We start from the raw sequence: 27,653 nt of genomic DNA, 5'->3' as shown, positions 1-27,653 counted from the left end.
GTCCGCAACGAGTCCTTCGTTCAGGCATCAACCGGATCGCGGGGGCTCGCCAAAACTTTCTTCCTCGTTACAGAACCGGTATTTATCCGTCAAGCTCGGTACTGCCACGGAAGCAAAAAGCAGTGCCCGGCACCTGGCGGGGGGTGGTGTCTGGTGTTTGTGGTTCCCCCTAGCAGGCCTGCCCCCGTTAGCCGCACACCGGGGGTGCCGCCTCGGCTCGTCCCGGGGCGGGCGGCGGCCGTCGCGTTCCATCCGGGTCGGGGCGCCGGGCGCGCAAGGCAGGCCGGGAGCTGCCCATATCCGGGAAGCTCTCCGCGGCGCAGGCACCGACAAAATGGCGGCGCCGAACTGAGAGGCCCGTGGCGGCGGCGGCGGGCGCTGGCGGAGGGACTGAGGAGCCGCTGCCGGCATCGCGGAGGGCCGCGGCGGTCGTCGCCGCGCGGGCGGGGCTGAGCTCCGTGCGCTCGGGCCCGGGGTGCTGCTGCTGCTGCCGCTGCCGCCGCCTTCTCGCCGCAGGTAGGTCCGCCGTGCCGCGGTGGCGAAGGGGGGGCGGCGGCGGCGGGGTGGGGGCGAGAGGCCGAGGCGCGGCCGCCGCGCGGGGACGGTGACGAACCCTCTCCGGCAGGAGCGATCGGGGAGCCGCGGGCCCTTCTCGCCCCGCCGGGAGCGGGCGGAGCGCGGCCGCGGGAGACAGTGCCGTCTCCGCTTCCCCCATCGGCCGTTGGCGCCTCCGAAGGCGGCTTCTCGCTCGCTGGGGAACGGCTTCCCGGGAGGGGCGGTGGGGCCCGTCGGCCCTTGTGCCGCCGCCGGGCGAGGGTCCTGCCGCCCCCGCGGTGGCGCTCGGCCCGCCGGCCTGCGCGGTGGGGGCCTGGCGGCGCGTGGGGACCGGCGCAGCGGCGGAGCCACCTCGGGTCACGGCCCGGGGCTGACCGGGCGGCGAAGGCGCGGCTGTCCCGGTGCCGTGGGACGGGGTCGGGATACTCGCGAGTGTCGGATGCCCAGCACTCATCCCGGCGCCGCGGCGTTGCGGGTACGGGTGGTCCCCGAACCACTAGGTCCTGCTGTGCAGGAGGAATTACTGCGGTACCTCTCTGTGCGATACAGCTTAGGCTTTGCTCCTCAGTGGCTGTTCTGCTGGCAGCCGTAAAGATCATTCCTGTGTACGCTCGAAATAACTACTAGTGCTGCAGAGGATAATTAAGAATACATTTCTACGTAAGAAGAATTGTACCCTGCTAAAGGAGGTACAGAGCGTATGAATGGAAACAAGCAGGGCAAATGCACAATGTTCCCAGTGTTCAGCTACCCTCTGGTCATTTCCAGCTCAGTCTTTCCTGACTGTTTATAGTTGTGTTTATTTACTAATTTCAGGGTCCAGTTTTCTCCTCATCCTATGGAAACTTTTGGCATCGGAAACGCATCCTTTGGCAAATTGCTTTACACTTCAGTGACCTATTACTTGAAGAACAGCTTCCTTTTGTTGATTTGAACCAAGCTTCTCCAACTCAAACTAGCAATAAAGTGTTGTGGTTATGTATAAAGTAAGTTACTAGAATAGGTACATGAAAGAGGGAACCAAAACAGATTAATATGTGGGTTTCAATACTTAATTGGAGATACAAGTATTTAAAAGCATGGTCAGAACTTCTGGAGACAAGAAATGTTACAATTCTGTTACAAAGCTGTGTATTTTTTTCCCCAGAAAAACTTGATTACCGTTGACAGTTGCATGCAGCCATTCTGAGTTTTCATTCAAATGCCTGTTTGTCCAATCTTTCATGGTTATGCTGTAAAAAGACATGTTTGTATGTTTGTTTGACCTGCAGAGGAAAATACTTCATCCCTATATTTTGAAAAGAAATTAAATAAGTTTTTTTAAACTCCTTTAGGGAGGTGGAGAACTCCACCAGCAGAAACAGCTGCATTAACAAACAGATATATCATTTACATTTAATGACACAAAACTGCAAGGGGGAATAGATATCGCTTCCCGTGGATGCAGTTTGTGTCTCCTAGTTAGACGTACAAAATTGAGATAGGTTTCTTACTGAGCAGTCAAAAAACTTCCTTGCTTTAAAATGTATGCAAGTATCTGTAAGAGGAGATGACTTCTGAATTTTGGGGTTCATATGTAGAGCAAGGTGAACTGTAGTAATACTTGCTTTCTTGTACTTCATTAGACTAGAGGACCAATTTAATTGGGTTTCTGAGCAATTAAGACTGTAGTTTCGCATACACTATCACCTGCTGCCAAAAGAAACAACCCACCAAAAAAAAAAAAAAAGTATTTATCTAGGTAAGTTCCTTACCTTGATTAAGTCTGTTTGGCCTTACGAACAATTATGCTGGTGCTAGTAAGTGGTGGGAAATAAGTGGACTGGGTGGTTCACACTGGTTAAGCTCTGCTTCTGCTAAAATTTATGTGAAAGTGCAGCTTTATTTTCCAAGACTACTTAGTCCTGTTATCCTGTTATGCTGCAGTTGCCAGGAACATAATAGCTATTGAACACGACATTCCTTGTCTTAAAATTCTCAAAGCACTTTAGAAAGAAATACAATTCTTTCAAGTTTTGTACCGAAAGAAATTGGAGAGCAAGCTGATTTTCTGCCTCCTGGGTTGTAGACTTTTGATGTCCTGATTTATGGCTTAAGTGTCCCGTTAATTTAATCTTGATTTCTCTTAGGGGTGTTACGTTTGTTTATCTCAGCTGCCCATGGTGTAGCCATAAAGTGAATATTGAAATACCAGATGAAATTCTGGTAAAATACATAGGTGCAAAGCAACTTGTTTTCTTCTGAATTCCAGGTCTTTGGAACTTGTTAAAAGGAATAATTTGTGTACGGGCATCTTTTTCTTCTTTCATTGGTATATGTGTGACACAAGATCCATACCAACTGTTTTATCTATATTACCATGCCAGTGATGTAATTAGTCCTAATTTTGGCTGAATTGGAACAAGTAATTTACATTACTAAGTCTGTAAGATATTTAGCCTTGTTGTCCTATGTTTTGGGATGAGTTTATTCTAAAGGTTTCATTTTTCTGGAGATGGTGATTCTTTCAAGTGTTATTAGCATATATCCTTGCGCTTGGGTATCCCAACACGTGTTTTTTGATGCAGATCTGTTGGAAAGAAAAGGCACATCTATAGTAAAACAGTCTAAATATAGTGACTGCATTTGGTTTGGAAAAAAGTGTTTTTGACAAAGTATTTCCAATGTGATCTTAAATATGGCATGTTTGGAAAATGATTTTGAAAGTGGCCAAAATTAAATTACATTTTAACTGCTCTCATGCCATACTTTCTGCTGAATCTAGATTTAATAGTTTGAGCAAAATGTCACTGTTCACTATTAAAATTCACTTACACATCTGATGATATTTTCCTTATTCAGTGAACACTGAGGAATCGTGTGCTACCAGACTGCAGGAAAAAACTTTAATATAACTACTAGATTACATTTATTTAAGGTTTCAAACCTATCACAGGGCAAAGAAGGCTTGTGGGTGCAGTTATAGCACCTAGGATTTAGTTAGTTCCATTAGTGAAATTAGGCTATTTCTTAAGTGGTTCCCCAAGGAGAATGGGATTAAGTGGGTGTCTCTTTTGTTTCTTTTCACAGTCATTATTATGTACTACTTCAGGCTTTCAGATTTTAGTCACACATGGCTAGCATGTGTTTTTAAAATAATTTGCATGTGTATTAGAGGGTTCTTTGTCATACTAACTTCTTGTTGTATTCTGCCTCAATCACTGAATCATTAATTGGTTTATGACAGTGCAAATATCATAGAAGTGAAACCTGGAAGAGTGACTTCTACATAGACTATGTGAAACCTGTTTAATTCATGTCTAGTATGAGAAACAGTTATCTACACATGGCTGCTTTAAGAGATAAAAGATGCATGCAGACATCTGAATTCTCAAAAATAATCCTTCAGAAAACTAGGAATGCAATTTTTTAACATTCGAGAAACAGAAACAAGAAAATTTAAACATTTCAGTATTGCTACTGTTAAACATTGCATTTGAGCTTTCTATTGTAGTTGCCTGTGAAGAAAAGACAGTGCTACAATATGTAATTTTTGTATCTTGTGCTATCATATTCAAAAGTTTTATTTCATTGTACTCTAAAGAGGCTAATGCTCTGTAACTTCAGTGCTTCGCCTTGGTTGCTTTGTCCTTTGCCATACCAGTTACAGTACTAACTAGTACACAGCACAAATGCAGAGATTTGAGTACTCTGCAGGTGCAGGGTTCTTTCCCTGATGAGTCTGCCCCTTCAAAATGCAAATGTTCTTTGTTTTCGACAGAAAGTTCAGTTTCCCTTACCAAATGTCACAGCTGTGCTCTCAGTGAATTTGATGCTTGAGTCGTTAAACAATTTTACAGTAAAGAGGTTTGATTGAATTGTCTTTTTTCTTTTCTTCCTGCTCTCGTGTTCCCTTATGTAAAATAAATTTAAAAAAAATTACCTAACTATTGCTGAAGATCGGTTCAAGAAGACTTGAGCTAAGCAACTGTGACAGCCCTAGAACATTGAATCTGTAAACAAGTTTAAATGGCAGATGGTACAGGAAATCATGAAGTTGCATGCAATGAGCTAGGCAAGTGTTTACTTTTGACATATGTGACTGCTAAAGAATGGATAAAATAACGGTGATTACATACTCTTACTGGTGGACTTTATACTTCTCATTTCTATCTTGATGAAGATAGAGCTTGATGTCAGAATTGTTGGCCAGTGATGGTATTTGGTCCATACCCTAGCTAACTGGGTAGCAGTGTTGGCATCTTCAGCTATTGAAGTGTTGATGCAGAGAACATGGGTGATGCACCCAGCAGAGAGGGAAGGCAAAGCAGCAGTGATGGGGTGGTGCACACAGCAGGTTTTGTCTGCTCTTGAAAGCTTTGTCCTCTTTACTCTGTCCACATCCTTTTCAATTCAGGACTGTTTGGACCTGAGGCACCTAAAACTTTTTTTGTTAACGAACTGTTAAAGCCCAATACAGTTTGTAATTTAGGTTGAGTAAAGACTGCCTGAAGAATTGCTCAGCATGCTTTTAGTAACTGTGGAACCAGTGCTGTATGGGAACATTTCATTGCCACCAATGCTACAGTAAACTTTTTCACTCCTGTATGTATAACGGGATTTTTTTGTTTGTTTATTAACAGGATAGCAGTTTTGGGTTGTGACAAACTCCAGCACTAGATGAACCATGGCTTCACAGTGAAGAGCCACTGATTTCACAAGTTCTGAAACGAACAGCCAGTCTTCCTGGAATTCTGGTGTGTGCGAGTCCTTGGTGGAGGTTGCATATATACATGTTTTCATGAAGAGAAGTGAGAAGCCAGAAGGTTATAGACAAATGAGGCCTAAGACTTTTCCTGCCAGTAACTATACTGGCAGCAGCCAGCAGATGCTACAGGAAATAAGAGAGAGCCTCAGGAATTTACCTAAACCCTCAGATGCTGCTAAAGCTGATCACAGCATGGGCAAAATGTTATCTGAAGATCCTAGACAAGGCCGAAATCCCCCGAAATTTGTAACATACCATAAAGTTTTGCAGGAGATAAGAAACTCACTTCTGCCATTTGCAAATGAAACAACCTCAGCTGTTAAAGGAACATCAGAAGTTAATCGACAGATGCTGCAAGACTTACAAGCTGCTGGCTTTGATGAGGTGAAATGTTTTATTTTCAGGATTTGGTGTTTTGCTAACTATAAACTATTAGTGCATGTTTGAGGGGGTGTTGGTCATGGAATGTTTGAACAGCATATGGTAAGCAAAATAGCTTCTTCAAAATCTGGTAGGTTTCTAATTAGATGAAACTGGTGATTGTGGATGAAGAGGAATAGAAGGATTTAATGAGGCTTGGCTTTTGAGTTTTTGGTTGTGTTTTTTTCTTTTCCTTTTTTAAGTATCTTGTGCACTTCGTTCTTATGTGGTAGGGCTAGGTTGTTTTAATTATTTATAATTTTAAGCAGTAAGAACCAGACTCTCTAGAACATGGATTTTGCCTCTGATACTCAGTGGAATTTTGAGTTGTGCTCAATTAAAATATGGCCATTCTAAATTGAAAGGCAGTACCAAATATCTCAGAAATCAATTTTGATGAGCTCTTTACATCTGTGCCTAATAGAAACTGAGGAAGAAATTTGGCTATCCTTCATGCACTGTGTCAGATACAGATAAAATAACAAGGTACTTGACAAAACCACTTGCAGGGTGTTTTCTCTGTGTTTTATTCTCAAGACAAAAATGTCGAGTCTCTTGAAAATCTTGGACATTAGTAATTATTCTGCTGTGATTTTCATTATAAGAACAGGGAACTAAATAATTGTTCAATCTATTTTTTATAATTATTGACTAAAGTTATTTCCATTCATTTTAATAAATGAAAGGAGCTGAAATGCAGTTTCCAGGAATAAAAGATGAACACAGTTACAGGTCCTGTGGTTTTACTGGGACTTTCACATCAAAGTAAATTACACCTGTTTTCATGCCTTCTCTGTAAACCTGAGTACAAAAGCAGGTTAAAAGAAGAAAAAAAAACTAAACAAACTAGCCAACCACTCTTTCCAAAGGAAAAAGGGACAGTACCACAGCAGGGATTGCCTTTACAGGAGTGTACCGCTTATAGTAGTGACCAGCTCGCGAGTTCTGCTGGCTGTGATGCTTCGGTATTTACGGAGATATACTTCTACCAAGAGTGATCTTCTCCAAAACTATCAGCTGGCTTTTCCTCACATGTCCTGGTGTCAGGTGCTGATAGTGTTTTTTTTATGTTCCTTCTGCTCACTCAAATACACAGTCCAGGCTGTGTTTTCAGTAAGAATGGAAGGATTTTATAATGATAAATCATTTTGTAATAGTTTGCTCCTGCTCTGTGGTTTGTTGCCGAGATTGGTTTTTTGGGGATTTGTTGTGGATTTTTTTTTTAAGTAGATCAGTTCTCAAATCCATTTTTACAACTTGAACCTGTAGTCATTTTTGCAAACTGAAGAATGCTATGTGGCTGGATAATAAGCTAGAAAGGTACCTTAAGTTGGTATTTTTGTTGGCTCTTTTTTATCTTGAAGCCTTTTGCTCCTGCCCTTTGTTCTTGGATACAGCTGAGAATTCCCAGGACACTTGTGATTATCTGGACTTTTTTGAGGCACAATGCCAGTGTAAGCTGTTTCTGCCGTGTGTTAACCCACAATTATGTTGCCACAATAGTCCATATGGCATTGGCCTACGTACACTGCTGGGAACAGATACCACTGAAGTATGAAAGCATTTTTCTTGGTAGGGGGTATTCCAGACAGCAAGTAGGAATGAAATGAGAATGTGTTTTGAGCTGGGATTGTTTTATGGACTGGATCGTAGCTGGGGTGTGTTGGCCAGCTGTAAGTGGCTGCTCTGGGCTGTTCCCAAAACGGCATGTTTGTGATTTAGCAGGTTATGTGTAGAACTTCTTAATTTCATTATATCAGGTGCGTTACAGGCTTTCTGTAGAGACTAACCTATCTAATATGTAGAGGCTAACTACAGCTGCTAGGTACCACATCCATTTCTTGCTTTAATTTGCTCTGATTTGGACCTGTCTATATAAGTAGTGTTTCCTCATCTCAGCCTTTAATGAGATTTCATTATGGTGTTGAAAATGGATTTGAATTGGTAATACAAATTTGCCTCTTTGCCGTATTGTGGAGTTGTCACTTGAAGTTTGGAAACGTAATCAATTTATTTTTCACCTTATTTGTTTGTTTTTAAATTTATTGGATGTCACAAATGTTCTGGTTATTCCCCCCACCCCTACCCTACCCCCAGTAGGTGGTATTCAGGGTTAAAGCTGAGCAGATAGATAGATAGATATCAGTAGTATGTATATAGACAGTGAAATATATGTATAGAAATTATCAGAGAATGCAGTTTTTGTGTGTGGTTTTGGGGTTTTTTTTAAATAAACATCCTAAATAGCTTACAGAAAATCTCTCTTGCTTGTTAGGATTCAAGTTCAGTGCTCACATGTTCTGTGTAAGGTGATAACTCTTCAAGACATTGAGTACTTCATGTCACACAGATGACCAAGTTTTTTGTTGTTCAGCTAGACGGGAGAGAGATCCTTAGGCCCAGGTTCTCTGGTTAGCGGACAGGGAACTAAATTTCATCTCTTAAAATACTGCTGGTTCTGTACTTTGAGATTCTCCGTGTCTTCCTGGCTTGGTGATGTGAACTTGTAGATTTAGGTTTCTGTATTATAGAATTACTTGGATAAAAAGACAGTAAATTTGGGTTTGAAACTGATTAAGAACAAAATTAAAGTTGGTAAGTAGAAGTGAGTCTTATAAATAAGTATATTAAAATTGGAAATTAAGCACTCTGGACAACTTAACCTTCTGTTTGCACAATGGTCAATTAGTATTGTGGTGCTGAAAATTAACACATAGGTCTTGCCTATAATAGTAGAAATGTTGCAGACATAACTGTCTTGTGAAGGAGCTATGAGATAAAAAGTTGTACCTGCTTTTTCCAACGATGTCAGCTGGTCTGTAAAGATTGCAACAACCTTATTATGTTTTTGGGTTTTTTTCATTCTAAAATCCTTTTTTAAGGTTCTACTTTGTTCACTGGATTTGATTGTTGTTTCTGAAGGCTGTATGCAGTCTTGTATGTTTGTAATCTTAAAAATGTACACAGGCAAGGTGAAAGTATAAACGTGGGTTTGAATTTGAAATTAACACTTGACTACTTCCCTTGTGAGCCCTCTTTGATGTCCCGTTGATTTTGGCAGGAGTTGAATGCTGTTGTATGTAGGTAACCTGTTCAAGCATAATGTGAACTGAAACAATTGCTTTAGTATGACAAAGTATGGCCATAACAAATCACTACAGTGCACTTAATTATAGGGAGTTATGCTGTGGATTTTCAGACTTGTTGAGTCAGCTGCACAAATCCCGTTCAATATAGATGGGGAGAGCAGTGCCCTGACTTAACCATCTCTGGTCAACATCTCTGCCTCTGTTGTTTGTTCTTGATCTCATTCAAGTCAGTGGGAAAAATACTGGTCCATACCCCATTTTCCGTGGGCAGCGATGGGATTGGCTGTCAGATCAAAACTTTTGTTTGGATCTCTAAGAACACAGAGCCTAAATCAACAACAAAAATAATAGAATTTCTACCGATAATGTCTTTGTTAGGGAGAAACTAATGGATGTTTGTTGACAAAAAGTCATGCTGATTTGAGGGAAAATGAGCAAAAACCTGTTCTGAATTTCACATTAAGGTATCTTCCATAGAATACCTTAGGTTGGAAGGGACCTCTGTCTGTAACTGGCTGTTACCTGACCAGTGTGTATCAGTACTAAGTGCTTATATAAGCAAATGGTTTGTATGAATAGCATGATGACACTATTTACATCAAACTACAGTGCTTCAATAAGTTAACTTTTTTTTTCCTGGAAGATTCAGACTGTATCGGTGTTTTAGAAGATCTGTTGTGGAGAATACATTTTAATATTTTAAGTGGATTGACAGAAATCAGTTACATACCTCAGTAAAATCACTGGAGGGTATTTGGCTAAATAACTATGCTTTTTGGTATTTTTGCCATTTTCTTGTAAATTATTATTTTTTTAAATATAATTTTCTCTTTAGGATATGGTTATACAAGCTCTTAGACAAACTAACAACCGTAGTATAGAAGCTGCCATTGAATTCATAAGTAAAATGAGCTACCAGGATCCTCGTCGGGAACAGATGGTTGCAGCAGCAGCAAGACCTGTAAACGCAGGTATGAAACCACCAGGTAGGTGTATCCATGGTAACTTAGTAACTCATCGAGTGTATCCTTATAGGTGAAAAATACAAAACAACCAATTCCTCTTTCACATGTTCACAATGGAACAGAGATGTTGAGATACAGGGGGTTTTGCTTCTAAAAATAGCATGTAAAGCATATAATGTAATTTCTTCTGAAAGATAAGTGCACTTGACAGGAATTTATTAAATGTTTCTTTGTGTAATTGCATGGGTTTAGTATTGTATGTAAGTATTTTATACAAGGAATGGCATTTAGATCTCATTTTAGTAATTTTTGTCCCTCATTGGTGTGATGCCCTTATTTTATTCTCAGCATCAAGTGCTACTTAGAAGCCAGTGGTGAGCACTGAATTCTTACTTTAATTTTTTGTCTCTCTTCACACACTCGCCCACACAGCAGCGCTATGTATGTGTGGGTTTGTGTATTTCTGTTATGTGTGTGTATATAATTATATATCATATGTCTACAATATTTGTATTTTCGGTTGTCCTGTTTCAAGATTCTTCTCTCTGCTTAAATTTTCTGCTTGGTTCCAGATTTTGTTTGTATGGTTTTTAAGGCAGACTTAATGTTTTTATAGATATCAGGGGACAGACTATAGTTTTAGTAGTAACAGAGTCAGAATTTTGTTACTTGCTCTTACTGCTCTCTTAACACATGCAAGCACATTTTTATTATATCTTGATACTTTTTTAAAGACAGGTTTTAGTAGCATATACCTAAACAAAGAGTAACTTTCACATGGAGCAGAAATACTGAACTTTTATTTGACTGAATGCTGAGCTGCTAGCACTGTAAAGTGACATTTTAAATGACCATATAGGTATGAAGACAAATTAGTAGCCAAGAGTAGTAAAGTACAACTTGATGTTCATTTAGTCTGTGGAGCAGGCTTAGTCTGTTCTTGTGTGAATCTTCTGGCTAAAGGCCACCATTTAGCCACAATATTCATTATTACTTGCAAAGATACAGTAAGTAACACATTTTATTACTGAAGATACAGTGAGTTGCAGCAGTTAAAGTACTGTATGTGTTTACAAGTATCTCTAATAACATTGCAAAAAGCACAGTAAGACTGAATATGCTGTTGTTTCTTTGCATATTATTTTATAGGATGCAAAGTAACATCTATGCAGTAAATATGTTGTAGAGTTTGACTCAAGCTTTGCTTTCATACAGTTTTAATTCCTGCGTCTATATAACACTTCTACCTGTAAAGACATAACTTCTAAAATTAAAGTACTTAATCAAATTTTGCATGAAAGGAATATAACAAGTCTGGATGAGCTTTATGCACACAAGGGTGTAAGCGAGCTGTTTGATTTTACAGCATTTAGTTTAAGAACACTGAAGTGTTTTATAAGTGTTAAACTGGAAGGAATAGCCACATGACTAAACATTTTTCCATGCTCTTGCTTTTTTGTGTTTGTACTGAACATCCCTTCTGAGAGTTGTTTGTATGCATGATTACAAATATATATAATGCGCCTAATAATTTTGCATATTACCATTTTTTCAATTAAAAATTGAATGCATCCGTAATTGAAGCAAAATGCATCTTCAGAAAAGTAATTTCTAAAAACTCGGATGCTATAGTTTCATTGCAATTGTTGTTCTTCTGCTGTGTACTGGGCATATTACCATAGCATGCTGTGTGTTAGCGGGCAAATTTTTCATGTGAAGTATGGTGGATTATGCTATGTTGGAGAATTCCTATCCTGTTGCTATAGTAATTAAGGCAGACAAATAAAATATTCAAAGCAGTAAATAGAAATGATTTCTAATAATATAAATGCTGTGTTTTCTTCTTGTAAAAGCAGGGACTGTACAGCAGTCGGTTAACCGCAAGCAGAGCTGGAAGGGTTCTAAGGAGTCCTTGGTTCCTCAGCGGCATGGCCCTTCCCTGGGAGATGGTGTAGTTTATCGCTCAGAAAGTCCCAGCTCTCAGCCTGATGTAGGAAGGCCATTATCTGGATCTGGCATTGCAGCATTTGCTCAGGCTCATGCTGGCAATGGACAAAGAGTGAATCCCCCGCCTCTACCACAGATCAGGAGTGTCACTCCTCCTCCACCTCCTAGAGGACAGACACCCCCTCCAAGGGGGACTACTCCTCCACCTCCTTCCTGGGAACCAAACTCTCAAACGAAGCGTTACTCTGGAAACATGGAATATGTGATCTCCCGTATTTCTCCAGTGCCACCGGGAGCGTGGCAGGATGGTTATCCACCTCCACCTATGAATCCTCCACCCATTAGTTCTTCCACACAGGGCCAGAGGGGCATGAGCGCTGTCCCCATTGGCAGACAACCAATAATCATGCAGAGTTCTGCCAACAGCAAATTTAACTTTCCTTCAGGAAGAGCTGGAATGCAAAATGGCAATTGTCAGGCAGAATTCATAGTTCACCAGAATGTGGTGTCTGGGAACTCGGTGAGTCGCCAGCCACCCCCATATCCCATGAATTCAGCTAACAGGCAAAGTCCCACAGCGCTACAGATGCAGACAGGAGGATCCGCTCCTCCTTCAGCGTACACCAATGGGAATCTTCCTCAGGCAATGATGGTGCCGAATAGAAATAGTCACAACATGGAACTTTATAATACAAATGTAGCTGGAATACCTGCATCCTGGTCACAGCCTTCCCCTGTGCAACCGCAGTCATCACCTGGCAATGGGCATGACATGCCTACGTGGCAACCCAATGTTCCTGTACGGTCAAATTCTTTCAACAACCATCATGGCAATAGGCAGAGTCACTCTAGCAGCTCTCAGCCTTCAGCTACAACAGTAACAGCTATAACGCCAGCTCCCATTCAGCAACCAGTAAAAAGTATGCGTGTGTTAAAACCAGAGTTACAGACTGCCTTGGCACCCACTCACCCCTCCTGGATGCCACAACCTGTGCAAACCATTCAGACCATTCCCTTCTCTGAGAGTCCATCTACAAATATGGCAGTTATGTCTCCTGTTGCAGAGGCTCCAAATTACCAGGGTCCCCCACCACCTTACCCAAAACACTTGTTACACCAGAATCCCTCTGTCAATCTGTATGAGACGGGACCCAAGCTCAGCAAGGAGGAACCACCTGTTTTGTCCAAGGAGGATGAGAATGAAAAGAATTATGAATGCATCGATTTGACAGATAAAGAAAAGAAACAAATTACGACATCACCTGTTCCTGTTAGAAAAAACAAGAAAGATGAAGAAAGAAGAGAGTCTCGCATTCAAAGCTATTCCCCTCAAGCCTTTAAATTCTTCATGGAGCAGCATGTGGAGAATATACTGAAATCCCATCAGCAGCGTTTGCATCGGAAAAAACAACTAGAAAATGAAATGATGCGGGTAAAACTCTTTTTTCTAAATCTATGAATGGAACTGTTTCTGTATTAATTTTAATAAAGAAGTAGAATGCGTAAATAGTACAGATAAATAGAACATTGTGGTATACCATGGTATTGGAAGTCTCCTTTTAGTTTTTGTGTTTGAGATGTGGTGAGATTTTCATTGCTTTATGTACTTCATTATCATGTCAGATTAATTTTTTAAAGTAAGATTTTTGCATGTCGAAATGTAGTTCATCTGGATTATGTATGATAAGGCAGCAGAAGCAAAATCATTGTTGCTTGAACTGAGATTTAAGTACATGGTTCATAGCTTTTTGTTACAGGTTCTATTTAATCCTAATTTTTGAGTGAGTTATATGCAATATTTTAATTAATTTGAGATATTTTTATTTTTTTAGATAAACACTGCTGGTACACGCAAAGCAGGGACAAGTGGTAGTCACCAAAACATTGATAACTTTCACATTCTGCAGTTTGTTTCCAGTAGTGATAGGGTTTTTAAAGTTCAAATTACAAAAGGGAAAAAAAATCTAAAAGTTAGATTTTTAGAATGAAAGAGACATGGTACCTTTTGCTTAAGTATTTTTTTCAATCCAGGCTGTAAGAGTATCTGTTCAAACAAGGGGCAGTTGAAAGGAATAATAAAAACCAGGCATCAACAAAACCACGTAAAATCTTTGTGCCTGCATGAAGTTAGTGGTCTATTTCTGGGATTTCAGTATTCTGCTAAACCAAATCAAAAGGGTAAAAACCGCAGCTAATGTATACATATGCCATTTCAAAAGAGAAAATAGTGAGAAGTAGTGAAATTAAGATTTGCAGAAATGGGAATATGAGATGTATTACTTATTTCTTAACAATTGTAGTGGAAAATTTGACGTAAGTATGATATAACTTCTAGCTTATTCTGTGACTGAATGGATTTGGCATATGCCGCTTTCGTGAAGTGCTGTTTTTTAAATTTGTGTTTTCTTACACTTTGAAAATTCTTACTGTAAGCTGTAGTGTTTTGTAAGTATTTGCTTAATCACGAATATGTAAATGTTAGCAAAATTTCTTCCTGGAACACTTTCTAGATCTTTATTCTTAGTCTTCTCTCTTTCCTTTTCACTTCCACTAACAGCTGATTTAAACTGTTAAGGTGTGGGAAGCTTTCCTGAACTCTGTAGCCTCCATCCCTGTGTAGACAAGTAAGATTCTGGAGCAACAGTATTTGTTAAGAATAGCATGATCCCTTTTTGGAGGGCTTTGCATGCAATCCTGCATCAAAATTAAGCATGAATTTATTTTTACTATTTTTGAGTACTTAAATGTAAGATTATAATTAATGATGATTTGCAAACTTCACTTTCCCTTCTTACTGTGTTGTGTTCCATAGCATCTCAAGCATAATTATTACTTATATGAAAGCACTGATATAACTTTTCTTGATATTTTTCTTGTCCATTTAAAGCACCCTAGCAAATGTCTTTTCTTATATGAAGTGCAATTTCCCATACTTGTGCTAGATTTAAAGCTGGGGTGTTTAATTGCAGGCTGGAGAACAGGAAATGGGGTATTATGCTGCAGCAGACCTCTCCTTTTCATCAGGGTATAGGAGAGGAATCCCACAACAGTGACGTGTATTTCGGGTCTTCATGAGAAGGAGAAAGGGAAAGTAGCTCATTACTTATTTTCAGGAAGTTCAAGAGGATTAAACAAGTATTGAACCCCTTCTTTTCTCCCCTTTAGTAGGAATTTTGAAGCCGGGGGGGCTGGTAAACAAAAAACCCAGAATGCATCCCTACAGAAATAACCTACCTTCACAGGATGCTGTATTTCTGGCATAGGTGACATATTTCTAATCTGTCAGGTTTCCTAGGGAATAGAGTGGAGCTGTCTGTCTTACATTTTTTTTATTTAGATGTGTGAATTTGGCCAAGAATTACGCTAGGTGTCTTTGCCACAAAGAGAAACCTGAAGTCGTGATTTAAGGCTTAGCAAGATGAGGAGGGAGCAAAATGAGAGCGAACTGTGTGATATCACAGAGCAATTCAGGAAGCTCCAATTTCTGGCATTGACTAGAAATACTAGGAGGTGTATGTGCATGAACATTTGTGCAGCCGATAAAGCTGGTTAATTTTTGGTAAATGCTGCAGCTGAGGAGAGTTCTAGGGAAGATACAGCAATGCAGGGAGTGATCAGTTTGTCATTAACATTTGTTTTAGTGGGTGGTGTAGGAAAAATGAAGATGGGTTGGGGAAGAAATGACAAGTTCTGGTACTTGGGCTTTTTTTTTGCAAAACTGTTAGGATGAACAGCTAGAGAGCAGGTACCAGAAGGTACTTAAAGCTACAAGATTTTTGGAGACTGACTATTTGTATGTCTTGTGGTGATTACTGTATTGGGTCTTTCTCCTTCTAGAGTTTTGGGGCCATCTAGATTATATTTCTGGGTTATATTTCTATCTAGATTATTTTTCTGGATCTATTTTCTAGATCATATAGAAATGCCGGTTTTCTAACTGATCAGTACGGTTCAGTTTGTGTGCAGGTGGGGTTGTACTGAAGCAGACTTCATGGTTCAGATGGGACTTGAGAAGGTGACTCACACTTTGAACTTAAACAGGGTCAGGTCTTCAGGCATCTTCTTGATATTTAGAAATCTTCAAAAATCCCTCCTTCTGCCCAGAAGTGTGCCTTAAGCATGTTCATTCACAGAAAACTTGAGATGCTTCTATCCTGGAAGACAGTGCTTGGGTATTGCTGCAGTAGTGTGTTGAGGAAGACAATTTCTTGATGCGAAGTAGGGAGCTGAACCTATTTCCTACATCCAGTCTTGAGACTACTGCTACCCAGTCCTAACTACTGCCTGTCTGATATCAACAAAAAAAATTGTCTCAAATCTGAGACGGCCTTCCCCATTTAAATCTTACTGAATTGATACTCCTTGTGAAGTTTGTTTGGGTAGACAAGCATTTTGTATGCATCTTCCTAATTGCATCTCCTTTGGATCCATTTTTGTTATAATGCCTGTAAGAATTTCTGTGTTCTAACGGTGTTTTCTTTAATAGGTATCCGAAAGCATTTTTAGGTTACTGAATGATATCTAATTGATTTTTTTATCTCACTCTTTTTCTGTCACATCTATTACATTTTGTTTCAAGTTATGTTAAAAGTTAGGTATAAGTAGAAGTCATGTATAACATCCAGTTTATACAGGCTTAGACTAGTGTTACCTAATCCTGATGATGGTCCTGAGTACTGTTGTGCAGACAGTATCCTAAACATTTGAAGCATTAAGGAGATGGGGAGCAACGAGGTTTGGTATCAAAAATCAATAAGATGTGACAATAAGAAATTGAAAACTTTCAGAATAGTGCTTGAGTAACAGTTGTGATGTTTGCAGGGAATCAGTTTGGCCATGTTCAATTTTACGATCAGGATGTCCAGGAAAAAGTAAGGGAATATACTGTAGGTTGCACTTGGAAATCATTGCTGTAGGATGGTGATTTCAAGCCAGCTAGGCAGAGAAAATAATTGAGATGCTATGAAAAAGGGAGCAGCAAGATGTTGAAAATGCTGACAGAAAACAAAAGAAGGCATGAACATCAAACTATGTGGGAGTAGTGTCACAGAGAAAAGAACATAAAAAATTAAAGAAAGATTCTGCTTACATTACAACCAAAAAGAAAAGATATTCTGATTCGAGGGCCTCAAATTTGCCAAGAAAAATGGCACTGAAATTGAATGGAACTTTAAAGGCATTTAAGCCAGCAAAAATACACTAGGAGGAACCTAGGTTGGAATACGATGAGAATGCTCGGTGTGGTTCTTGTAGATAAGGGTTTCCATGCTGGATGTGATGAGTTACATGTGGCCCGTGAGTGTTTCAGCTGTCAGAATGCTAGTGGTATTGGCCAGAACACCAGGGATGTTCATTCAGGATAGGGGTATGTACGCAGATGGGAGCCAAGAGCCGATACCGCAGGGAGGAGTGAGCCACTCAAAGAAATTGCCCTGCTCAACTAGTTGGTATGTAGAGTGGAGAGAGTGTGACTGAAGTCCCTTTTAGAAAGAGGCGGGTGATGTGATAAGAGGGAAGATCAGGTCCTGGCTTGTGGCAAAGGCACATGCTTGGTGTGGGTGGACAGTAGGAAGCAGTGCCATGTGGACCTGGTTTGTGTAGCTACACAGGGAAGCAGGAGAGTGGGAGCCGCATACTCCTCCCTGCAGCTGAAGTTCCACTTGCAGTGGTCAGGAAGTTTAATGGCTTCTGTGCCAGCTAGTCGAGAGGGTGAAAGCCTTTCCCACAGCAGCTCCTACTGCTCCTAGGGATGTCTTGGCTTCCTTTAGCTCTGCAGAGAGAATCAGGGAGGCAGCTGATGCACACTCAGATAAGTATTATTTGCAATGGTTTTTATCAGTAGTTTGCAAATTACCCTTTCTCTTCTTTAGAACATACTCCCATCTCAAGAATGGTGCATGGCACCTCATGCATTTTGCTGTTGAAACTGATCATGTTTTGTTTTTTATTACTACTACATGTTTTCCTAGAATCCTAATGTGTAAATTAAAACAATACAAAACCCCTTTAAGTATTATTCCCCATGGTGTATATAAGTATTTGGTTTGCTTTGCTTAAGCCTTGTAATTGTAAGATCAAGAATTAAAGAGTACTGTTCATTCTTCAGATCTAATTCTGTTTGCTACACAGGTTGGATTGTCACCAGAAGCCCGAGATCAAATGAGGAAAATGTTGTGCCAGAAAGAGTCTAATTATATTCGGCTGAGAAGAGCTAAAATGGACAAGTCTATGTTTGTAAAAATTAAAACCCTGGGAGTTGGTGCGTTTGGAGAAGTTTGCCTAGCAAGAAAAGTGGATACTAACGCTTTATATGCAACAAAAACTCTAAGGAAAAAAGATGTCTTGCTTAGAAATCAAGTTGCTCATGTTAAAGCTGAGCGGGATATCCTTGCAGAAGCTGATAATGAATGGGTGGTTCGCCTGTACTATTCATTCCAAGATAAGGACAATTTGTACTTTGTAATGGACTACATTCCAGGAGGTGATATGATGAGTCTCCTAATTAGAATGGGTGTCTTTCCAGAAAATCTGGCACGGTTCTACACAGCAGAGCTGACCTGCGCAGTTGAAAGTGTTCATAAAATGGGCTTCATCCACAGAGATATTAAACCTGATAATATCTTGATAGACCGCGATGGTCATATTAAATTGACTGACTTCGGGCTCTGTACAGGTTTTCGATGGACCCACGATTCAAAATACTACCAGAGTGGTAAGAGAAATATAAAAGGTTTCTTTTTATTGATGTCTCATTCTTTTCAAGGAATTAAATAATGAGTAGAAAGATGACTGTGCTGTTCCCTTTCTGGATAGTAATGCATCTAACAATACATCTGCACACCACTCAAATTATAGAAAGCAGCGTTTGGTATGTGGGGGAGTTTGTGAGTATGAGCATTGATTCCTTAAGGGAGAAGGAATGAGTTATTCTGCTGTAAGTTTGTCATATTAGTGGCTTCTGAGATTTGGAGAGGGAAAGTCACAGCAGTAACAAGGTAATTACATAGACAACAGCCCTAACTCTGTTTGGAAGATAGTAGTGATGTTTTAAATGTAACAGTTGTTGAAAACCTTACGCCAAGCTCTGTCTCATGTACTACTTCAGTGTACCTTGTTGATTTCTGAGAAAGGTTTAAGTAGGTTTTTAAAAATCCTACTTGATTATTTAAAACAACAGCTAAAAAAGGAAATCAGAGTTCTGAGAGGTAAAATAAGAGATTTTGTAATTGCCTATTTCTCATTTTCAAAAACAAAAATATACCTTCCAAAACAATTTTTAAATTACTTTTGATTTGTTTTTATCAAAATATGTATCTTAGGCCAGGCTGTTACACAGTCTTTGGAGAGAAGCTGAAGATGTAAAATCTGATTTTAGTTTTTGATGCTTTAAGTATTGGGGGTTTTCTGTTTACATAAGAGGAAGAACAATATATGCCCTGTACCCCAAGTGTGGTTATGTTAAGGAAAACTGAGGAAAGCTCAAACTCAATACTTCTTCATAGTTAATGTTAAAAAATAACTTAAAGTTTCCTCAAAAGTTGACTTTTTGCTTATGATGGAAAATACCAAAAGCCTGATGTTGATGACCATTTTAACTCTTTGAGTGTTGAAACTGAAACAGATTCTGTCTTATAACAACAAATGTTAACAAATAAAGAAAATTTCATACTAGGTAAGAACTAAAGTAATCTTCCTCAATTTTGGCATCTCTCTGACTCTATTATAGGTGATCATGCGCGTCAAGACAGTATGGATTTCAGCAATGAATGGGGTGACCCAGCAAATTGCAGGTGTGGAGATCGGCTGAAGCCACTTGAACGAAGGGCTGCACGTCAGCATCAGCGCTGCCTGGCCCATTCTCTTGTTGGCACACCCAATTACATTGCACCAGAAGTATTGTTACGAACAGGTAATGCATTTTTGTACTGTAATCTTGCTGCAGAGTAACTGATATTCAGGTAGCTTGCTTCAAATTTCTTAAACTGCCACTTTTCCCATGTGTATAATATTTTGACAAAAAATAGATAGTTGTTATCATGGAAGTCTTAAGCAAGTGTACTGAATAGAATTTGCTTGTGACCCTTTTTTATTCGTAGAAATACAAGACTAAGTTCCTACTGAGACTTTGACTACCTTGTTATGACTTCATTTCAGGTTACACACAGTTGTGTGACTGGTGGAGTGTTGGAGTAATTCTCTTTGAAATGTTAGTGGGGCAGCCTCCATTCCTGGCACAAACACCACTGGAAACACAAATGAAGGTAACTTTTAAAAGTCTGGTATTAACAGCCTGAAAAAGCAGGCTTAAAATTTGCATAGTCTTTCTAATTTGTAATAGAATCAAAGGTGACTTTTGAGAGTGCTGCTCTATCCAAGCGTGTTATAAACTAACAAGATTTTAAACTTTACCATGGCAGCACACTTAATTTGTAGAGGGATTTCAAGGATCATATTCGTATCTTTTATCTGGTTATACAGTAAAGAGGCCAACTAGCAATCACATTGCAGATCTCGGCCATTCCCTTTCGATTGTTGCACCTGTTCCAGTTATTCTTTCCACTTTCCTCTCCTATTCCAGCATCTGGGTGTTGTTTTCCCACTACTTGGCTTCCATGCCTGCTTACCTGCACAAGATTTCCTTTGGTGATGTATCTGTGTGCAAAGGTGGAGGAGCAGCAGATGACCGTGGCTGCTCAGGGTTACTGGCAGTTCAGAGCCATTGCTCCCTTCCTCCCTGAGCCCCATCTGTTTCAGAGAAATCACATGGGCAGTCTTCTGTGGGTGCCATTTTTGCAAAACTGCATTAAGCTTGCAAGATACTAGTTGGCTGAAATGTAGTGTGGGTTTTTTTGGTTGTTTGGGTTCTTTTTTTAACTTTAAATCTGTTCCTCTTTCTAGCCCATCAGATAAAGCAAAATTCTTTTGCCTCACCTTTTTTTAAAGATTGTAAACCATGTGTCTAATCTCAGGTTCCAGGTGCTGGATTTTACAGTATCTTCATTGGTTTACAGCAGGGATATTCCATGCCAGACTCTAGTTTAGATTTGGAATTAACTAAATTTTACCTGGATTTTGCTGGTTTTCTAGAGAAAACGTAACTTGTTTTCTGAAAGAGTAGCTTCATATTTCCCCTCTCTAGTGTGAAAACACTTACGCGTGTCGAGTGACTGTTTTGTGGCTGTTTGGTTTTTCATTTTGTTGTTCTAACTTACACTGTTTTTTCCTTTTTATGAAGTTGTAAATAGAATAACACCTATTTTTGCTTTAAAGGTTATCAACTGGCAAACTGCACTTCATATTCCACCTCAAGCTAAATTGACTCCGGAGGCCTCTGACCTTATTATTAAACTCTGCCGAGGGCCAGAAGATCGTTTAGGCAAAAATGGTGCAGATGAAATAAAAGCTCATCCATTTTTTAAAACAATTGATTTTTCAAGTGATCTACGGAGGCAGTCAGCTTTCTACATTCCCAAAATTGCTCATCCTACGGACACGTCAAACTTTGATCCAGTTGATCCAGATAAATTGTGGAGTGATGATGATAAGGATGGGAACAGAAATGATACACTTAATGGGTGGTACAAAAATGGAAAACACCCTGAACATGCTTTTTACGAGTTCACCTTCCGAAGGTTTTTTGATGACAATGGCTACCCATACAACAATCCAAAGCCCATTGAGTATGAGTATGGCAGTTCCCAAAACTCAGAACAGCAGTCAGATGATGATGATGATGATGATGAACAGGCAGGTAGAGGAATTCAAAATCGTGACCTGGTTTATGTTTAGTAGAGGAATAAAAACTAAATAAACTTATTTTGAAGCTGCAATTTTTGAGAAGTCTCTTCAGAGAATTGAGAGAAGATTGCTAGGGTAGGGTAAATACATGCATGCATTTTTTTTTAAACACTAAGAAAACTGTCTTTTCTTTCCTTTCTGTACATTTTGTTTCCCCAGAATACAGGGAATCCTTTTCAAATATTAATTTATTTCAGCATTGTTAATTGTTTAATTTAGAAGAGATTTGATGTTAGGTGAGAAAAATATCACTTGAATTTTATTATTGGTTTTCTGTACTCTAAGTACTCAAAATAGGAAATAGTGTTTTGTTTGGGTTTTTTTTCCGAAGATGATGCCTGGTATCTATTTGTACATATACTGAGTAATTTTAGAAAACAGATCTCTGCTTCAGAATTTTTAATGACAGTTTTTCCTTGCATTGACCAAATATAAAACCTACTTTACACTAATAAAGCTCTCTGATAACGTTTCTGAAGAGAAAAAAAAAAGGCTGCTGTACCCTCACTTCTCACTGTATTTAGCCTAACTGTTCACAGCGTTGGAAGAACTGAGCCATTTATCTGGTGAAGTGGTTCCAGCAGCTGTGGTAGTGGCATAGTTCTCAGCCCTGGAGCAAGAAAGTGTACGTCGTGGCTGTAGTGTGATTGTAAAGTGATAAAGCATTAGAACTAGTATTTTATTAAATAGTAATTGAATTTGACGTTAATAACGCTGTAGCATGCAACTGGTACTCTCAAAGCAGAAGGACTGTGCACTCAGAAGCAACTTGATTGTCTCCTGTCGTCAGAACGTAACATGTTCTCCTATGGTTATGAGAGGAGAAGAAGCTTCAGGAACAATACCTTCTGAAATCTAGTTTAATTTTCTCACTACAACCAAACTACAAAGTATGCACAGTTCTGCTTTAGCTGGAATTCTTAGTTTGAAAAATAAATTTTAGAATAGTTTCTTTATTATATATTTGAGATGGTAATGGGTAAAGATTATAAATTACGGCTTTCAAGACTGTTGTTGTGGGGACCAGTTTCACTTGGCATTAACAGTTTTCCTCGTAGTTACACAGACGGTGAGGAGAAGGGTCATGCACCAGTCCATCTGAGCCATCGGTACAGTTTAAGTGGTCCATCTTTCACAGCCCAGTTCAGAACAGAATTAGAAACTCAGGGCTGTGTCTACTGCCTTCTGCGTTACTGTTCTAATAATTTCCTGCAGCAGGTGAGCAGACATCCCCTTGGGTCTCCTGGTGGGAGGGTACTGAGCCTGTTAAGGCTACTGGGAGCAGGGAGGGGGCAACCCACTAAGCAGCTTCCCTGAGACAAGACCAGGAGTTACAGGTGAGAGGCAGAAAGAATAATGTTTTTTTATCTCTCTCCTCCTTTCTTCCGAAGCTAACACAGTGGTAAAGAAAATGCACTATTTTAAGTAAACTTTGTGTCTTTTAAAACATTTCCTTCTCCATGGAATTGAATTCCAATGGATAATCTAATAATGTGCCTGTAAGCGTTACTGTTTTCTTAAATTATTATTTGTGCCATTGCACTGGCATTGTGACTATCTAAACATCATGAAATTGGTGTTCATAGCTGTTCTTGCAGCAAATGCCAATTACTAGGTTAGTCTTCTCACCAAGCTGGTTTAAGAAATTCTTGTGCGCTTCCGGCCGTTTGTTCCCTTTCTGTGCTCCGGTTCAGTGTCTCTTTGTGCCAGTGCAACTGTCTGTAGTGCTCTGCTAATACTGGATCAGTAAAAAACTGCTTGGTGTTTAGCATTTGAAGGTTTCTTTCTTGAAAGCCTGTTTGAGTGATCCAGTTTCCAGTGTGGTCCAAAAAATCCTTTATATTGGCATGACTGAGGAAGCAGTGAACTGCAGTAAAGAGGGTTGGCAGCGAGGAAACTTCTTAAATGGACTTGGTCACAGGAGAAAACATTTGTGGGAGTTCACCCCTGTACTGTGAAGTGCTTATTATGGTTAGAAGATGCTTATGAAAAATTGTTTTCTTTTCTCAAGCAGGTAGTTAGTTACTTTCTATAATGAAAATGGGTTTGTAGCTAAATAAAACAGTTCATGTTCTGTCTATTCCACAGCTGTTGAAATAGAATAGCTTTTAAGATTAATTTCATTTAGCTTTAATATTATAAAATGGCTGCAGTGTATAACTACTCCATTTTATATATTATGTAAAAAAGATTGTTTTCCATGTAAATAAACTTTATAAAGATTATCCTCCTTCATAGTAAGTATCCCAGTAAAACTGGTCTACTTGTCTTGGAGTAAAGTATAATATATTACTGGCTAAAGGTAATTTTATCAAGTTTGCCTTACAGTTTTTGAAGTATGCAGAGAAAATAATTTCAGTTCTTCATTACATTGACTGTTAAAATTGCCTTTTTACCTGAGTATATTTCTCCTCTGCCTGCATTGTATTATGGTATGTTTCTGTTTATAACTGGTCTTCAGCCAGTATTTTAAAAAGGGGTGGGGGTGGGTGTCCTGTAAAGGCACCACAGTTCTATACAAGCAAAACCAGTTGCTTTTATTAAAGGAAATTATTGAGTCTTTTAAGGACATGTGCACGTACTGAAATATTAAATATTATTTTACCATTTTTCAACAAATATAGGAAGAGTTCACATCTTTAGAATTCGGTAGATGCTTCTGGCGTTTTCTGTTATCTTGTGTTAGAAGTTGTGATATACCTTCTTTTAATTTTGCCTCCTGTATGCTGCAGTATTACGTATTTCCTTGCAAAAATAATGTGTTACAGTCCAGGTTCTCTGAGAAAGTTATACGTAAGCGTTGTCACAACTCTCTAAGATGCTATGCCTTACCCATGTTTTGAAACTTCACGTTTCATACATAGATTCAGAGTCTTTTGAGATTCTTTGTAGCTGCTGCTTAAAACATGGGTGTTTCACTGGTGACTTACGATGGGGATTGGTTTGTACAGGCAGTTGAGAAGAGAGGCTCCTAACCAGCAGCTGTGGAATTCTGCAGTAAGTTTTAGTTCAGGTTACTCTTACTTTGTAAAGTGTGAAAACAAATTTCTCTTCTACGTGCCCTTGTATACATGTTAATTGTATTTATAAAATGTTCTATAATCCTGTAACTGTACTACTGTAAATACTATTTGATATTCAGTGGCATTCTATCCTAGGGCAGGCCCTCTTGCTGTATCTTTTCTATCCTTGATTTGTAATAGAATCTATAGAATATATGGCTAGAAAGTCTCTTTGAGACTGACCTATCTTCTGCTGTTGCAAAGCTGTGAGTGGGAATGATTGATTTAGACTCCTTTTAAAACTATTCAGCTAATAGGCAGTGCAGTAGGGGGGTTCTTAGATGCTGCTGCTGTCACCAAGACACTATTACGCTTTGGTTTCAAATGTCTTTGGCGTTTCAGATCAGACCTTTAATCTGTTTGCTTTAATTCAGCCAAAGCAAAAGGATAATAAATTGGGTCAATGTCATAGTAAAATTTTTTAATTCCTTAAGATGCTCTTTGATAAAGGCACTATTCAAGTTTACTGATTTTTATATATCTATATAGATATATTCCATGTGTGTATATGTATATATAATGTCTTTTTTATATTATAAATATCCTTCTGTCAGTTCTTTTGGATCCTCCAATTAAATACATAGACCACCATACAATTCCGCTTAAGCAAATCATTCATTTATTGTATGCGTAGTTAGTAAATTTAACAATCTTGCATTATCTCATGGCTATAGTAAGTTGCTCACCAGTCTTTTGCATACTGTGTGCTTGTCTGTGTAACACCATGGGCATCCCTTTTCGCCAGGTCTCTGCATACCCGTAGTCCGACTGCATGTATGGACTGTGATCTCGGAATGCTTACTGGCATGTTTGGGTTTTTATAGGGTTACGTAGTAGTGGCTTGAACCATAACCTCAAAGTCTCCTGATGTTTGTATGAAAAGAATGTGCATCTTTTATGCTGACTTTTCTAGTAGGTACCTGGGAGCGTCCATCCCCTTTGTGCAGGAGTGCCAGGGTGCCCATTTCTTTGTGCCCAGCAGGTAAGGAGCTGAGGCTTCCTTGCCACTGCTGACTGAACTGTTAGTGCAGCATGCACATTTGACCTAAGGGACATGAATGGATGGTTGCATTGACACTTAAAAGTTACTTCAGAATAAGGGAAAGAATTCCAGCACTTGTGAACAGCCAAACTGAACTATCAGCTACTGGTAATCGGTGACGTTCCTGAGTTTTGGAAACTGTTTTCTCAGAATTGGTTTCTTTAGTGTAATACCTGCTGGGATGATAACAAAATACAATGAATCTTTATAAGGAGTGAAAATCAATTTTTTGTCTTGGCTAGTCAAATATGAAATGTGAACATTAGTTGCCCAAATGTGCTCGGGGTTTTTTTTTTGTTTGTTTCTTCTCCTTCACACCCCTCTTTTCCAAGTCCCCTTTATGCTGCAACAGCTCTACTGATAAACATACACAAATTGTTTTGTTAAATAGCAGAAATGTCATGGTACTTAACTGTCATCTCATGTTTGTAACCTGTTCTCAAAAGCATACATTTTGGTGTTCAAGAGTTCAATTTCTTGGTGCTCTATCCCTGTCCTCTGCTGCCTCTTTTGTCAAAATAATTAAATCTTAGTTATTTATTATGCATTCATTATGTATGATAAAGCTATTCCTGTTCTTGAGAGATACGACAACACATCACAGCTTTTGTGTTTATTAGGAGGGGAAATTGCCTTTGAGAAAGTCCACATCTGTAAGTGCACATCTCAAACTGCCAATGCAGGAACCAGTGTCATCTTGCAGAGACAGCTTGCATCCTAATTCTTCTGCCTTTGGTTTGGAGGTGGGAGTACAGCACCATTTTTCGTTCATTAGCCACTGACAAACAGAGGAAAAGTAATCCCTCCAGCTCTCGGTAGCCAAGTGACGCGGTACAGTAAGACTTGGAAGTTTAGAAAGTCATCAACGGCTTTTTCTTACAGCAAATATAGAAATGCTTATTTTAAATTCAGACACTCATTGAAGGGATAGGCTAAAAGTGCCAGTCTAACGATGTTAAATGGGTAAAAATGCAAGAGCAAAAGCATAAGAACAGATGATGGTAAATTTAATTAAAAGACTGCATAATAGGCTGCAGGTTTTCTGAGGTCACCCTCATGGACCATCATTAACCAGCTGCATTTTAGAGCCTATTTGTTGCTAAGCAGCTGAGTCTATTTATATGGGGGATAAGTTAAGGGACATCACACTGGGGGACAGGTTCCTGCGGCTTGCTGAGCTCGGTGTCTAGTTTTCCTTAGCCCTGTAGTACGTGATGTGTCTTCTTTCCCATAAAAACACCCTTTATCACAGTTTGAAGAGCTGGAGATGGTCACAAAGCAATGAATATGTGGATAAAAATGGATACATGCCATTTACAAGGCAAAATTCATCTTTGTGAATTATGGGAAGTAACTAGCGGTATGAAGCCCCTTTCCCCTGACTGACTGTACTTCTGCTAAGCCCCCCCCTCTGTCAGGGCGGGCTCAGGCTGCGCTGGTAGCACCCCATTCCTCACCGTGCTGCATCCATCCCCCTCGGAGGTACAAACTTGCTGTTTTTCAGGCCTGTCTGTACTCTTGGGTCTCTTGTGCTGCACCTATTGCAACACCTATCAGCTCTCGCTGCAGTCCTATGTTAAATACAGTGTAAAACGCAGTTACATTGAAAATGTTGCTGTGAAACAGTAATTCCTAAGATGGCCAAGGTGTCTTTCCACTGTTGTGATCCTTTGATGCTTCTCTGCTTCTGGGAGGAAAGTTTAATTCCCCCATCTAAACAAATGCGGTTGTTCTCCAGCGCCGCCCGCTCTCGTCACCTTCGAGAGACGGAGGCGGGAAGCAGTCATCGACTGAGCATTGGTGGTTCAGTGGTAGAATTCTCGCCTGCCACGCGGGAGGCCCGGGTTCGATTCCCGGCCAATGCAACTTAAGTCTTTTTTTCCACCACTTCTTTGTTTCCCGCGTTTTTACTTCCCCACCTCCTTTTTTTAATTTTCCTTTTTTTTTTTTTCTAAAAAAAAAAAAACAAACCGGTCGTCGCTGTCAGTAACGACGCCAAAACAGCCACCAACGTGCTGCCAGCTCGGC

General features: G+C 39.7%; 1 protein-coding gene and 1 non-coding gene across 7 annotated transcripts; both read left to right on the top strand.

Moving 5' to 3' along the window:
- The first annotated feature begins 332 nt into the window (after positions 1 to 332).
- Positions 333 to 27,571, top strand: LATS1 (large tumor suppressor kinase 1). 6 transcript variants are annotated; one of them, XM_055713077.1, is made up of 10 exons: positions 333 to 516; positions 1,372 to 1,541; positions 2,807 to 2,980; positions 5,178 to 5,686; positions 9,647 to 9,797; positions 11,630 to 13,155; positions 17,853 to 18,435; positions 19,450 to 19,632; positions 19,878 to 19,984; positions 20,994 to 27,571. In XM_055713077.1, exons 4-10 carry the CDS (start codon positions 5,336 to 5,338, stop codon positions 21,510 to 21,512), a joined length of 3,420 nt encoding a protein of 1,139 aa, XP_055569052.1. In that variant the 5' UTR covers positions 333 to 516; positions 1,372 to 1,541; positions 2,807 to 2,980; positions 5,178 to 5,335; the 3' UTR covers positions 21,513 to 27,571. The 6 variants fall into 6 exon arrangements, with proteins under 6 accessions (XP_055569052.1, XP_055569051.1, XP_055569055.1 ...); XM_055713076.1 differs by lacking the exon at positions 2,807 to 2,980; XM_055713080.1 differs by lacking the exons at positions 1,372 to 1,541; positions 2,807 to 2,980 and having other exon boundaries at positions 336 to 516; positions 9,647 to 9,782; positions 11,633 to 13,155.
- Positions 27,420 to 27,490, top strand: TRNAG-GCC (transfer RNA glycine (anticodon GCC)). The gene has a single exon. It is a non-coding gene; the product is annotated as a tRNA-Gly (tRNA).
- Positions 27,572 to 27,653: the final 82 nt, after the last annotated feature.

This window comes from Falco cherrug, chromosome 6 (assembly GCF_023634085.1).
Source record: "Falco cherrug isolate bFalChe1 chromosome 6, bFalChe1.pri, whole genome shotgun sequence".
NCBI lineage: Eukaryota > Metazoa > Chordata > Aves > Falconiformes > Falconidae > Falco > Falco cherrug.
This window is presented reverse-complemented; position numbering and strand designations above follow the sequence as displayed.

Coding starts and splice junctions, on each gene's coding strand:
- LATS1 (XM_055713076.1), top strand. CDS start 5,336: ATGAAGAGAAGTGAGAAGCCAGAAGGTTATAGACAAATGAGGCCTAAG. Junction 9,798..11,629: donor CGCAGGTATGAAACCACCAG/GTAGGTGTATCC, acceptor TTCTTGTAAAAG/CAGGGACTGTACAGCAGTCG. Junction 19,985..20,993: donor CACTGGAAACACAAATGAAG/GTAACTTTTAAA, acceptor TTTGCTTTAAAG/GTTATCAACTGGCAAACTGC.